We start from the raw sequence: 13,595 nt of genomic DNA on the forward strand, positions 1-13,595 counted from the left end.
TACTACCAAGATTATGAAATTAATTTCCTAAATTATCTTCTAGAAGTTGTATTATTTTACTTTTCCCATTGAGAACTACTGTCCACTTGGAATTAATTTTTATGCATGGTGTGAGATCGAGGCCAAGTTTTTCCCCCATGTTTATAGTTATTCGACTTGTACCAGTTATTGAAAGTACTCACCTTTCCATAGTCTCTTACAGTTGCGCCTTGGTTATACCTGCAGAATCTAGGTATTCGTAGCTCCACTTCTGGACTTGATTCTGTTGCTTTGATCTTTTTATCTATTTTTGTATCAACGTTGAACTTTACCTGAGCTCTGTAGTCCTGGAAAACAGGGCCAGTTAAAGAAATGCCCCACTCTTCTTGTTCTGGGAAACTGCTTACTGTGAGGAGCCACCCTTCCCCAAATGACTTAAAGAATATTCATAGACAACCCCCACAGTTTGACTTGACAATACCATTTGCCACATAGTTCATCCTAAATTCACTTGGTAGTTGAAGTGTCCATCAGTGTTAGTTGTCTTTATCCAAGGAAAACATAAAGCTTCTCATACCTCTATGTCAAGCAGGTCGTCACAACCTGGCGCTGGTGCCCAGGCTCCACTCCCACAGAGAGAGGGAGGCGGGGGTCCTCTCCTTCTTCAATCTACAGTTGAGAGAGACGGCTCCCAGAAGACTTCGGAAAAACACTTCTGGGTTGTGAAACTGGCAAGAGGCTTATTTAGCTTTTACAAAGATTTATGTGCATCTCAAACGATAGAGAAAGAATTTATAAGTTCTCTAAAGGAAATGCTCTCAAGAAAGGGAGATGGAGGAAGTCTTTCCCTTTAGGCACGAGGGCAATTTCAGTTCTTTTAGGCCTATTCTTACTCTTACAGTCTCTCCCATTTGTTACCACCTTATAGTAATAAAGGCCAGACGTAGGCCCTCCATGTTCCTGTTTTTTGTTTCATAAGTGCTTAGTTAAACTGTTTATCCCCGTTGATCCATCAAGACAAAGTACTTGTTAGCTGGATTCACCAAACTTTAATTAAACTTCTTTCTTTCACACAGGACCCTAAGCTTTGATGCACCCTCAACCTCAGCCAACATTGGCATGTGGTATAGTCCTTCCTTAACACAAAGAAAGACACTCCTGGGGCCGGCCTGGTGACGTAGCGGTTAAGTGCTCATGCTCCGCTGCGGTGGGCCAGGGTTCAGATCCCGGGCGTGCACCGATGCACTGCTTGTCAACCCATGCTGTAGCAGTGTCCCGTATAAAGTGGAGGAAGATGGGCACAGATGGTAGCTCAGGGCCAGCCTTCCTCAGCAAAAAAAAAAAAAAAAGAAGAAGAGGATTGGCATCAGATGTTAGCTCAGGGCTGATCTTCCTCAAAAAAAAAAGAAAGACGCTCCTGAGTGTGGCTTACTTATCCCTATAAAAGAAAGGCCCTTTTCTGCCTGACTTTTCAGACGTTCACAGATCTCCCTATTGCAATAGTTCCCCTCACCCTCTTGCAATAATCTTTTCAAGTAATGTCTTTCCTAAGTATAGACTTGTTTTTGTTTGACAATACCATGCTGTATTTTTTACCGTAGCTTTATCATAAGTCTTAATATCTGGTAGAGTAAAATTTTCCACTTTGTCAACATCCCAAGACAGAGTTCTTATTTTGGTGAATCTCTCCTAAGGAAATAATCCAAAGTATTTAGAATAGTTAATATTTAACACTTTGTTTATAAAAATTAAAACTGCCTTGCATAAATTATGATTTATTTACCAAGATGGAATATTAAGTTGCCCTTAAAATGAGTAACCAGATTAGATAGTGATGATTCAAGGACAACAACCATTCCAATCAACAGTTTCTTAAATGATGAAATGTAACAAAAGGGGGGAAAGGAAAATATATTTAAAACAGTGCTAAAAAGACCAAATTCAGAAATCAGAAAAGCAGAAATTCTGAAAAGTTGCTGGAAGCCAAAAGGCGGAGAAGATTGAATTGACAGAAATCCAAGAGCAGTGGACACCAAAGCCCAAATTACATGGAGGAGAAAATGGATATAAAGCTATAAGTGATTGCAAAGTAGGTGTAGAGATAATGTTGAGTTAATAAACTCAGATATCACCAAAAGCCCCTGTATAAATCATCAGAGTAATTAACTGAATAAGTGTTCAAAACAGTTTGGCCAAGTATCAATTGTACTCCATATTCCCCTACCCGAACTGTTAGTAGTGGTGATACTAGACTCCAAGGTGAAGCCCTGATAATATTAGGAATTCTGGCACAAGGTACTCGCAGAGGAGCTTGGGACAGGAGAAGCAAGATAAGTTATGATCCATTCCCCCCTCTCCCCAAGGAAGAGGGCGCTCCCATACCCAGGAGCTAAAATACCTTCAAACTACGCGCCCCTACCCTCTACATCTTCCCCCAAACATCAAAGGGAAGGTTCCTTCTGTAGTCAGAGCCCATATCTACATTCAGACCAAGTAGACGTTGTCAAGTTGTGATTGGAAAAAAATGTGGAAAGCATAAAGTTCTGAAATGTATGTCTCTTCGTGCTTACCTTGTAGGTATATTATATTCTCTCACGGTGTCCTTTTGGCATAGAAGAAGGGAAGAAAAGGTTTGGGATTGAAAGACTGCTAACTTCTCACACTTATTCATCTGCCTATCCACTCCATGATGTAAGTATACGCTTGGTTTTGAAATACTGAGCCCATTCATTTTCCCTCTTCCACATTTGGGGGTTGCCTTGTTGGGAGAGAGAATCTTCTATTTGCTTCCTTTGTCATGACAGGTTGCTTAATTCTCTCTCATGTTGGGAAAATCCCCAAAGACTCCTTGTTCCAAGCTGAGAACTTTACCAGCTATGCTGAAACACATAGTTAATGCCTCTTCACATTGGGGTTTCAATGGAAATTCATTAAAAAATTTATTACATTTGCACATGACTTTTCTTTAGAACCCATATTGAAAATAGTAGTCACATTAAAAGAACATTTTAGAACATAATATTTGGAAATTTCTATCTGAATCCATCAGATCTTTTCTCATTTATACACTTTTGAAGCCATAAAGGACTTAAATTACATGCATTCATATATGCATTCATCAAATACAGATTTGGTTTTAACTACATGTAAAGCCTTCTGTTAAGTATTATTGGAACACAATCATGAATCCAAGCTCACAGACTGGGAATTTTTGGGAAATAAAGCATATGTACAACTGCAGAACAAGCTAAAGTCTTCAGTCCATAAGAAAGATTCAGACAAGTGAAATTCAGAAAATTCTGTACGAAATTCTTTGTGATGATTCTTTATACAAAAATGTCGAGCTTTGTAAGTTCAACAAAGAAGTGACGTTTTATATGATGCACCTATTCAACCAAATGTGAAAACGTGGCTTGACAACCAAGATAGCCTAGTTCCTGAGGGAAACCTTTCCGTTTAAATTTCACCCCTGTTGGCAGTAGACCTCATGTGGCTGCACGTATGTAAACTACTTAGAGCTCATCCCTTGGAACTTCCATTTGTTTTGTTCCTGTTTTACTCTATCATACTTAAAAGACTTTTTGATGATGTGCTCTCTTTTCAAGAAACACATTCCTTGGGAATGTAGAAGAACCAAGTATCTCCATTTAAACAAGGAACATCAAATCATTGCCCAGGTTTCGAAGGGAATGTTGCTGTAATCGTTTCCAAAAGCCCAGAGCCAAACTCGCTCTTTTCCAGGACTTAAACTATTGTGCCAGGTTTACTCTGTCAGTATTTTTTCAACAGGATGAGAATGGACTTTAGGTCTGTTCAACACTGGTTAGTTGATTATCTTTGATATGATTCCTATAACGGTCCAGCAGAATTTTCCAAAATAGGACAGGAATATCAATTCAGGTGAATTTAACTTAAGTGTCAGAGAAACCATCCTCCGCTTCCCAAACCCCTCCCACTCCCCCCCCCCCCCGCCACGTTTTTTCCCTGAGGCAAAAGAATTTCTAGAGGATTATGGATTCTAAATAATGCCACAGGCGTTTGACAAAGAAGAGAGATCTACAGTAGGTTAATAAACACTTTGCAACGTGTTCTTTATCAGTCTTTCTTCACAAAAGGGCTCATTCCTTTTTTGAAGATTTTGAGGATTTTTTTGTTTGTTCGTTCGTTTTTAGGGCGTTAATTCTCCTCTTACTATTACCAGGTCATAAACCCAAACTAATATCCTCAGTCACCAGCAAAGTTAATCCATGCATCTAGACTTCCATTAGAGTCCTTTGTGCTCACCAGAAAATCAGTGTTACTGAGCTATTATTAGAGATAACTATAACTTACTATAACTTACTGTTAATTTTGCATTTTTTTCTTTCTTCTCTCCTGAATGCAAGTTTAGGTACTGGTTTTCCCTTATGTGCTTTAAAGAATAATTTTTCAACATTCCCAAATAGGCTGCTCTTTTCTTTTTTTCTATTTCATTTTTCAAGATTCAGTAGGATTAGCTGCAGCAGAAGAAAAAAGTTGGAACCTGGATGATATAAAATCTTATACCTTATCATATAGAGATTGTCACGTGTGCTTAATTTTAAATTGGATATTTATTCAGTGTCTTTTCAGCAGTTCACTTGTGTAGGTGAATGGTTAAAAAGAATGTATTGAACAGCTGTGTGTAGACGGTACTCTGCAGGGCCCTAAAAGGATGTGAATAAAGCTCCGCGGTACCTACAATAGGGAAAGAACTTGGGCGTAAAACTGTACTGAGGCTCTCAAGTGCTGAAGTTTGTTGTATATATTTTAAGTTCTTTGGGAAATGTGTATCAGTGGTGGCCAGTGAGGACAAGATATGCTTCCTATAGGAGATTCCTGTCATAGCTCTGTGACTTTGGATCACTCACTTAACTTTGCTTGGGGTTTAATTTTTCCATCTGTAAAATGAAAGTGTTGGCCTGTTTCTAAAGTCTCAGCCAGTTTCATAGTTTTATGAATCCCTGAGCCATGACTATTATATTAGAATTTGAGTAGAGAAGAAAGGGCGTTCAGGTGAAAGGAAGAGCTTGAGTAAAGGCAAGGTCTCAAACTTTAACTTGTATTTTTAAATAACTGGGTGCCAGAATTTAGTAAATAAATCACAGTTCTATAGTTCATTGCAGATGTTAGTAAATAATTCCACACCAACGGAATATGAAAATCCAAATCTAGAAGTAAAAGGGAACATTTGCTTCATTTACTAACCTTCTTATAAAAACAGTATTCATTTACTTCCCCCTTGTCTTTTGCTCTGTCGTTCAAGTCCTTTCTTCTTGAATATCTCTAGGGTCAATACTGGAAGCCGTCAGAACCTCCTAACCCTGTCAATGAAAGGTATACACTTCGCCAGAACTGGGCTCGATTTTCCTATTTTTACAAGGAGCAGCCTTTAGATTTGGTTAGGTAAGTTTCTTACATGGGATCAAACTGATTAAAACTTGATGATGTGATTTTTATTTACACTGGCGTCATATTGATTCTTTTTACCTCTATTTTCACCCACTACATTTTACACCTTCCCAGTTTGATATGTACACTATCGTTTAATCATTCGTGAGCAGAATGCTGTTGCCAGAACGCTCTAAACCACTGTGTAGAGATAGCCCGGTGGTTCAGAGGTTGGCCTTGGTATTTACGCAGGTGGGTTCAAATCCAAGTTCTTCCTCTTAGGAGCTGTATAAACTTGGTCAAGTTACTTAAAATCTGTGAGGCTCATCTGTAAAAAGGGAATAGCAGTACTCCTTATGGGCTTATCTGATAATTAAATGAGATGTATAGTTTTTGGCATAGGGGTTAGCACTTAGTGCTTAATATGTGCTAGTTTTGTTTTGTTTTTTCTGAGTCCAGGAGTTTAGAAGATAGCAGAAAGGTTGTATATGGATGTTGGTGTGTATGTGTTGATCTCAGAGAGCTGTGATGACAATTATTGTATAACTTCAATTCCTTTTTTTTTTTTAATCTTTTGGCTCAAGTAATCGACAGGCTTAGTATCTGACCCTGTCTGAGTTCCAGGCTCTTAGCCTATTTCCTTAGACAGTTTTCTTAGCTAAGCAAGAAGACTATGGTTGCAGGTTCCTGCTTTGAACCATAACAATACCACATACATACAGGCTGTTAGGAGACTCCGGGTATGATTTCAGTAAAGGATCAGTCAGATCACAGACCTCTGGTTGCTGTTTGTTGTTATGTGCCGGCAAGTCGGCTCTGACTCCTGGGAACCCTGTGAATGAGTGGTGTCCACCATGTCCTGTCCTCAACAGCCTAACTCATCTCCTGTAGACTCATGCCTACGGCTTCCTCTGTGGAGTCAATCCATCTCATGTTTGGTCTTCCTCTTTCCTGCAGCCTTCTACTTTCCCCAGCATTATTAGCTTTTCCAGAGAATCCTGCTTTCTCATGATGTGCCCAAAATAGGACAGCCTCAGTTTTACCATTTTTGCCTCTAGAGAGAGTTCAGGTGTAATTTGCTCTAGGACCCACTTGTTCACCTTTCTGGCAGCTCAGGGTATCTATAGAGCTCTCCTCCAACACCGTATGGCAGATGAATCCATTTTTCCCTGTCAGCCTTCTTCACCGTCCAGTTTTGCACCCGTACAAAGTAATTAGGAATACGAGGGTGGATAATCTTGCCTCTAATGACACTTCCTGACACTTGATGATCTTTCCTAATTCTTTCACCGCTGCCCTTCCAAGTCGCAGTCTTGATTTCTTGGCTGCTGTCTCCATTTAAATTGATGACTGAACCAAGGCACACACAATCTTTAACAGTTTCAGTGTCTTCATCGTCTACGTTCAAGTTGTGTGGTTCTTCTGTAGTCAAGATTTTTGTCTTCTTGATGTTCAAATGCAATCCTGCTTTGGCGCTTCCTTCTTTCACTTTTGTCAGAAGTCGTTTCGAGTCATTGCTGCTTTCTGCCAGTAAGATGGTGGCATCTGCGTATCTTAGATTGTTGCTATTTCTTCTGCCAATTTTCGCTCCTCCTTTGTCTGAGTCTAGCCCAGCTTTTCATATATGTTCTGCTTGCAGATTAAACAAATAGGAAGATAAAATGCACCCTGTCTGACACCTTTGCCTATAGGAAACCATTCTGTCTCTCCATATTCTGTCCTGACAGTGGCTTCTTGTCCACAATACAGGTTATACATCAGGACAATCAAGTGCCGAGGGCCCATTTCTTTCAGAGCAGCCCATAGCTTTTCATGATCCACATAGTCAAAGGCTTTACTGTCATCTATACAACAGACTAACCTTCTGAAATTCTTTGGAGCACTCCAGTAGCCAATGAATAATCACAATTAGATCTCCCGTGCCTCTCCCTTTTCGAAATCCAGCTTGGATATCAGGCATTTCTTGCTCCATATGGGGTAAAGGCGTTTGTTGCCCCACTTTGCTTGCATGGGAAATTAGAGCAATGGTCCTATAGTTAGTGCACTCCTCGGCATCTCCTTTCTTGGGGATTGGGATGTGTATTGATTGTTTCCAGTCTGTAGGCCACTGTTTTGTTTCCCATATTTGTTGGCATATTCTTGTTGGGATTTTGACAGATTCAGTCTCTGTGGCTTGAAATAAGTCTATCGCTGTCCTGTCTCCCCTGGAGACTTATTTCTTGCCAGTGCTTTCAGGGCAGCTTTCACTTCTCATTCTAGAATTATGAGTTCTTCCTCACAGGCAATATCTTTTACTTGATGATTTATGTTTGTACTGCTATGCTTGCACAGCAGCACACCATCCTTTTAAGTAGACTGATTTCAATGCATACATCCAAATCAATTGAAATGTTATCTTAACAGTTTCATTTAAGGCAAATAAGAGGGGAAATTTCTAAGAATAAATAAAAGACAGCATTTATAAACTGGTGCTTTCTGTAAATCTTTATATGAACTCTTTGTTGGATGGATGTTTTAATTGTTTTGAATAATGGTCATTTAATTTCTCATATTATAAAAGTAGCACATTTATCAAAAAAAAGTTCAACTAATAAAGAGATGTGCGAAGTTTTAAGTGAAATTTCACCTCCATTGAACTCTACAGAAGTAACTACTCTTGATTTGGTAATATCTGCTCAGTCTTATTTTTAAGTGCATGCATAATAAAACACATACAGAAAAACATTTTTTTCTCCTAGAGCAGTGGCATGGTTATTTACTTTTTCGCTGAGATTTTCTTTTTTCACTAAATAATCTAGTATTGGTACCCTTCCCTGTGAATACACACAGATCTGTCTCATGCTTTTTAACCGAACACAGAGTGCCATATTATAAATTTTGCATAATTCATTTATCTGTTTTTCTATTGAAAAACATTATGCTGTCCCCAAGTTTTCACTATTACAATCAATACTGCTAAGAACATTGGCAGACATTGTGCCCTTGGAGAATATTTTCATAGTATATCTTCAAAGACGTGAAGTTGTCAAAAGGAAGCTTTACATATTTTACATTGTTCAGAATATATTGAGAGTATTTATTCACCAGCGGTTGTTTCTGCCTACAGATGTTTCTGCTATAAGTGTTCCCCAAAGGTTTGCATTTGTAACCCTGGATATACACAGACACATTATATATATCACAGGTCCACGCGGGTGTACCTGGTTAGCGCTCGGCTAATCTCCTTTTACAACAGAGGGGAAGCTCAGCTATTTCATCACATGTCAGCATCTAGCTTAAATTTAGTAACTTTTAATGTTTTTCATTCTATTATTTTAATAACTTTCCATTTATAGCAAGTTATACTGTTTTTCCATTTCAGTGTGAGATAATTTTTTAAATAAATTTAAGTATTTAACAAAGTTTAGTGTAAAGAGTTGATAACTGGGTGTAAAGTTTTAAACTAGGTAACTGAAAAGGCAAAAAAGAAAACACTATGTAGCAATTGCAGAAAACAGCTATTATCCCTGGGGTTTCTTTTCAGTGGTTATGTAAGATAATATCCTTATTCTTCGGAATAGACAATGAAGTATTTAGGGGCAAAGGACCATAATATATTCAACCAACTTACTTTCAAATGGTTCAGAAAAAGATAGTTTTATATATATACATATATGTATAGTTGTAAAAGGAAATATATATATGGAGAGAGAGTGCAAATGGAGCAATATTTTTACAATAAATAAAATTTTACAATAAATTAAAAGGTATATGGATGTTATTTGAATTATTCTTGCAACTTTTCCATATATTTGAAATTATTTCCAAATTAAAACTTCGATAAAAGGAGAGACCAGAAATAGATCCATATTGACATATATGGTCAATTGATTTTCAACAAAGGTATCTGGTCACTCATTGGGGAAAGGATATTCCTTTCAACAAATGATGCTAGAACAAATGGATATCCATATGAAAAACATGAATCTTGACCCTTTCTTGTACAAAAATTTAAACCAACTTGAAATAGATCAGAGAACTAAGTATAAGGACTAAAACTACAAAACTTCTAGAAGAATATATAGGAGAAAAATCTGTGTGACCTGGGGTTAGACATGGACTTTTCAGATAAGACACAAAAAGCACAATTTAAAAAATGGATAAATTTGACTTCATTACAATTAATAATGTCTGTACTTTAAAAGATGCTGTTACAAAGATAAAAAGGCAAACCATAGAGTGGAGAAAATACTTGCAACCCGTTATCAATAAAGGACTCTTAACCAGAATATTTAAGGACCTCTTACAACTCAATAGTAATACAAAATAATTAAAAATGGACATAAAGATTATAACAGATTCTTCAATAAAGAAATCTATTTATGGATGGCCAATTAGTACATCAAAATACACACAACATCTTTATCCACTAGAGGAACAAAAATTAAAATGTCATTGAGATACCACTACACACCCACTAGAATAGCTAAAATCTAAAAGATGGACAACCATAAATGCTGACAGGAAGGCAGGGCAACTTGAAATCTCAAACATTGCTGGTGGGAATGCAACATGGTATAGCAACTATTACCACCCAATGTGGGGCCTTCTGCTCGCTGCAAGACATGCCAATAGTCAAGAGGCAAGGTGGTAGGAGAAAAAGGACTTTTTTATTACAGCTTGCTAGCAAGAAGGAAGATGGCCGACTCATGTCCAAAAGAACCATCTTAAGGGGGCACAAAATCTTACAGCAGTTATATAGGCCATTGGGTTATTGGGGAGGGGATTAGGAATGTTGACGTTCTGGTGTTACAGACCGGGAGTGCCACACCAGGTCTTTCAGTTTTCACTGATGATGGCTATCAGCATAGATTCTCTGGGGATCATCACATTCCTAAGGAACTCAAAAAGCAAAGTTATCATCTTATCGCAGCTGGGAGGTACGTGCACAAGCAGGGGTCGTAAAATCTACAGAGCAGTTAGATCTCCTGGAGGGTGCAGATCCAGCTGGGTTAGTTTGTCAGAGGTCATTCAAAGGTACAATAGGGTTTTTCTTTTCTACAATATGGCTTCCCTTACGTCAACCTTGTCTTGAGCCGGTATCACAACTTTGCAAAACAATTTGACAGTTTCTTATGAAATTAAATATGTACTTTCTATGTGACCCAGTAATTCCACTTCTAAGTTTTCGCTCAGGAAAAATGAAGCATGTATCCACAGAAGCACCATTACTTGAATACTCATAACTACTTAACTTATAACAATAAAAAACTGGGAGCCACCCGAACGTCCATCAACTGGTGAATGGATAAACAAATTATTATGTATTCCTACAGTATATTTTTTTCTCAGAAATAAAAAGAAGTAAATTACCAATACATGCAACATGAGGAATGAATCTGAAAAGCATTATGGTAAAGAAAAGAAGCGGGCCACAAAAGGCTACATACTCTTATGTTTGCATTTATAAAACATTTTTCTGGAAAAGGCATAACTATAGGGACGCAAACCAAAGTAGTGGTTTCCCAGATCTGGATGTTAGGGAAGAGATTAACTACAAGGGGTACAAGGGAGCCTTGGAGATGATGGAGATGCTCTGTGTGTTGATTGTGGTGGTGGTTACAAGAGTGTGTGCATTTGAACTTATTGAACAGTATGCTTAAGCCAGGTATATTTTATTGTATGTGAATTATACCCTAATCAGTTTGATTAAAAAAAACCCACTCCTCCAAGAGGATTTACCTTCTGGGATGGGGGATGGGATGGGGTTTGGTGAAGAAACTCAGAGGGGGAAGGAAGAACTTCTCCTTGGAGAATTGAGCACCGCTCGCTTGGAAGAGCTGAGATCCTTAAACAGTGGCCTGGAGACAGTATTGAAAGCTGTCCCCCAAAGATATTCCTAGTATAGGTGAGACGCATCTGGGGATTCCCCAGGAGACTGGGAAGGAAATGAGGCAAGAGATGGGGGCTAAGTTGTGCAGCTAGGAAGTGGCAATTGAATAGTGAAATACTGGCCTCATACTTCGTGGGATCTCATTTGTGCCATGTGCCAGTTATTAAGCTCCAGCCCACTTTTTTATAATTTGCTTTGTGAAATTGAGGCTGGAACTCTGAAAACCCGAGTTTGTATGGTACATACAAAACATGTATGTACACGTTTTGTCTGTTGGCTCACTGTTAGGCTCTGCCAGAAAGAGGCACTGAGGAAAGATTGGAGGAGGAGGAAGGGGTTTGTTTTCATTGTTTTTAATGGGTTTCCTGTTGCTTCCTGTGAGCATTTCCCCCATCAATGCTTCTTTTACTGGCTGTGGCCGTGCTTGCCTGTTGCTGCAGCTGAATGCAGTTTGCAATTTTCCAGAAGAACTGGCCCCCTCAAACCTCCTGTGCGATATCAGCACCAGCTGCCTTCTTCTCCTGTTATTCATTAGAGCCAACCAATTTCATGGTTTTCTGGTTAATCTTTCCTGTGTTTATTTTTATAAAAAGAAGCAGATATATGTATTAGCTAAAATTTCTCCTTCACTGTTAAAAAAAAAAGTGGCATTCTCATATAGACTCTTCTGCACTTGGCTGTTTTCACTTAATAAATCATGAAGATCAATCCATATGAATTCATAGAGGCATTTCTCATCCATTTTATGGCTTCATGGTACATCAGTATGTGTATTTGGACATTTAGGTAGTTTCTAGTGTTTCGTAATTATAAAAAGATGCTTCAGTGAATAACCACATACATATGTATTTTTGTATTGTTGGGAGTGTATCTTCAAGGTGAATCTCTGTATGTAAGATTGTTGGGTCACCCGGTAAATGCATATGTAGTCATTCACTGGGATTGGACCATTCGGAATTCTCACCAGCAATGTATGAAAGTACAGAGTGCACTGTCAAGTTTTCTAATTGTTGCTAAGCTGATGGATGAGATATGGTATTTTTGTGTATTTTAATTTGCATTTCTCTTATTATGAATGAAGTTGAACTTTTTGTGTTAAGGGACATTTTTGTATCTTTTTTAATGAATTATCTATTCATATTTTGTTCTATAGGATTTTTATCTTCTTTCTCAATGTTTATAAATTCTTTATATACTGAGGATTTATAACACTTTATCTGTGATATATATTCCTGGTATTTTCTCCAAGTTTGTCATTTGTATTTCAACTTTGCTTATGGAGTTTTTTGTTTGTTTGTTTGGTTGGTTGGTTGGTTTTTGCTATGTAGAAGTTTTTTTTTTTACATGAAGTCAAATTTATCAATTTTTTTAATTGCATTTGGATTTTTAGTGACAGAATGCTTTTTTATATGCACAAGTTGTAGAGGAATTCACCCACATTTTCTTCTATTTGCATAGTTTTTTTTTTTTTTTTATGTTTCCATTCCTGCTCCATTTGGAACTTATCCTTGCATGTTATGTGAGGAATAGATCTAATTTTATCTACTCTGTCCCAACGCCATTTATAAGAAAGTTCATCATTGCCCCAGTGATTTGAGGTGCCACCTTTATCAGATACTAGATTTCTCTATGCAGTTGAGTTTATTTCTGGCTGTTCTGTTCTAATCTGTTTATCTTGCTAACTATTCGTGTACCAGTACCAGGCTGTTTTAATTATAGCAGCTGTGCTATAGTACGTTTTAATATCTAGTTGGACTAATACCTCATCATAGCTCTTACAGTGTTTCCTTTTATATTCTGTATGTTTCTTCTTCCATATAAACTTCAAGATCAACTTCCTTAGCTCTTTATTAACAAAGATTATTGGTATTTTTATGGGGATTACATTAAGTTTATAAATTAACTTAGGTAGGCCTGATATTTTGATGATATTGAGACATTCTAATCAAGGAAAATGTATGTCAAGGAAAAGGTATGTTTTTTTCAAGCCTACTTTTGGGTTTTTCAAGATTGTTGTAGACTTTTCTTTGTGTAGGTTATGAAACTTTCTTAAATTTAATCCTAAATATTTTATGGTTTTTTTGCTATTATAAATTATGTATTCTCTTACATTATATCTTCTAGCTGGTTATTATTTATATATTGAATGCTATTGATTTTCGTGTGTTAATTTTATATTCTGATGCCTTGATGAATTCTTTATTTGAATTAGTTTTATCATTGATTCTTTGAGGCTATCCACGTATATTATCATGTCATCTTTAAGTAGAAATATTTTATTTTTTCTTTACCAATTCCTATATCTCTAATTATTTTCTTTTGTGTATTTGCATTG

General features: G+C 37.4%; 1 protein-coding gene across 1 annotated transcript in view; it reads left to right on the forward strand.

Annotated features, from left to right (window-relative positions):
• The window catches only part of ANO5 (anoctamin 5), a 101,186-nt gene that overhangs the window by 43,836 nt on the left and 43,755 nt on the right, over positions 1-13,595 (forward strand). The window contains exons 7-8 of the mRNA XM_058546148.1: positions 2,557-2,670; positions 5,288-5,403. Of these exons, the coding sequence (XP_058402131.1) occupies positions 2,557-2,670; positions 5,288-5,403 (230 nt within the window). The remainder of the gene's footprint in view (positions 1-2,556; positions 2,671-5,287; positions 5,404-13,595) is intronic.

Source organism: Diceros bicornis, chromosome 7 (assembly GCF_020826845.1).
Source record: "Diceros bicornis minor isolate mBicDic1 chromosome 7, mDicBic1.mat.cur, whole genome shotgun sequence".
NCBI classification, from domain to species: domain Eukaryota; kingdom Metazoa; phylum Chordata; class Mammalia; order Perissodactyla; family Rhinocerotidae; genus Diceros; species Diceros bicornis.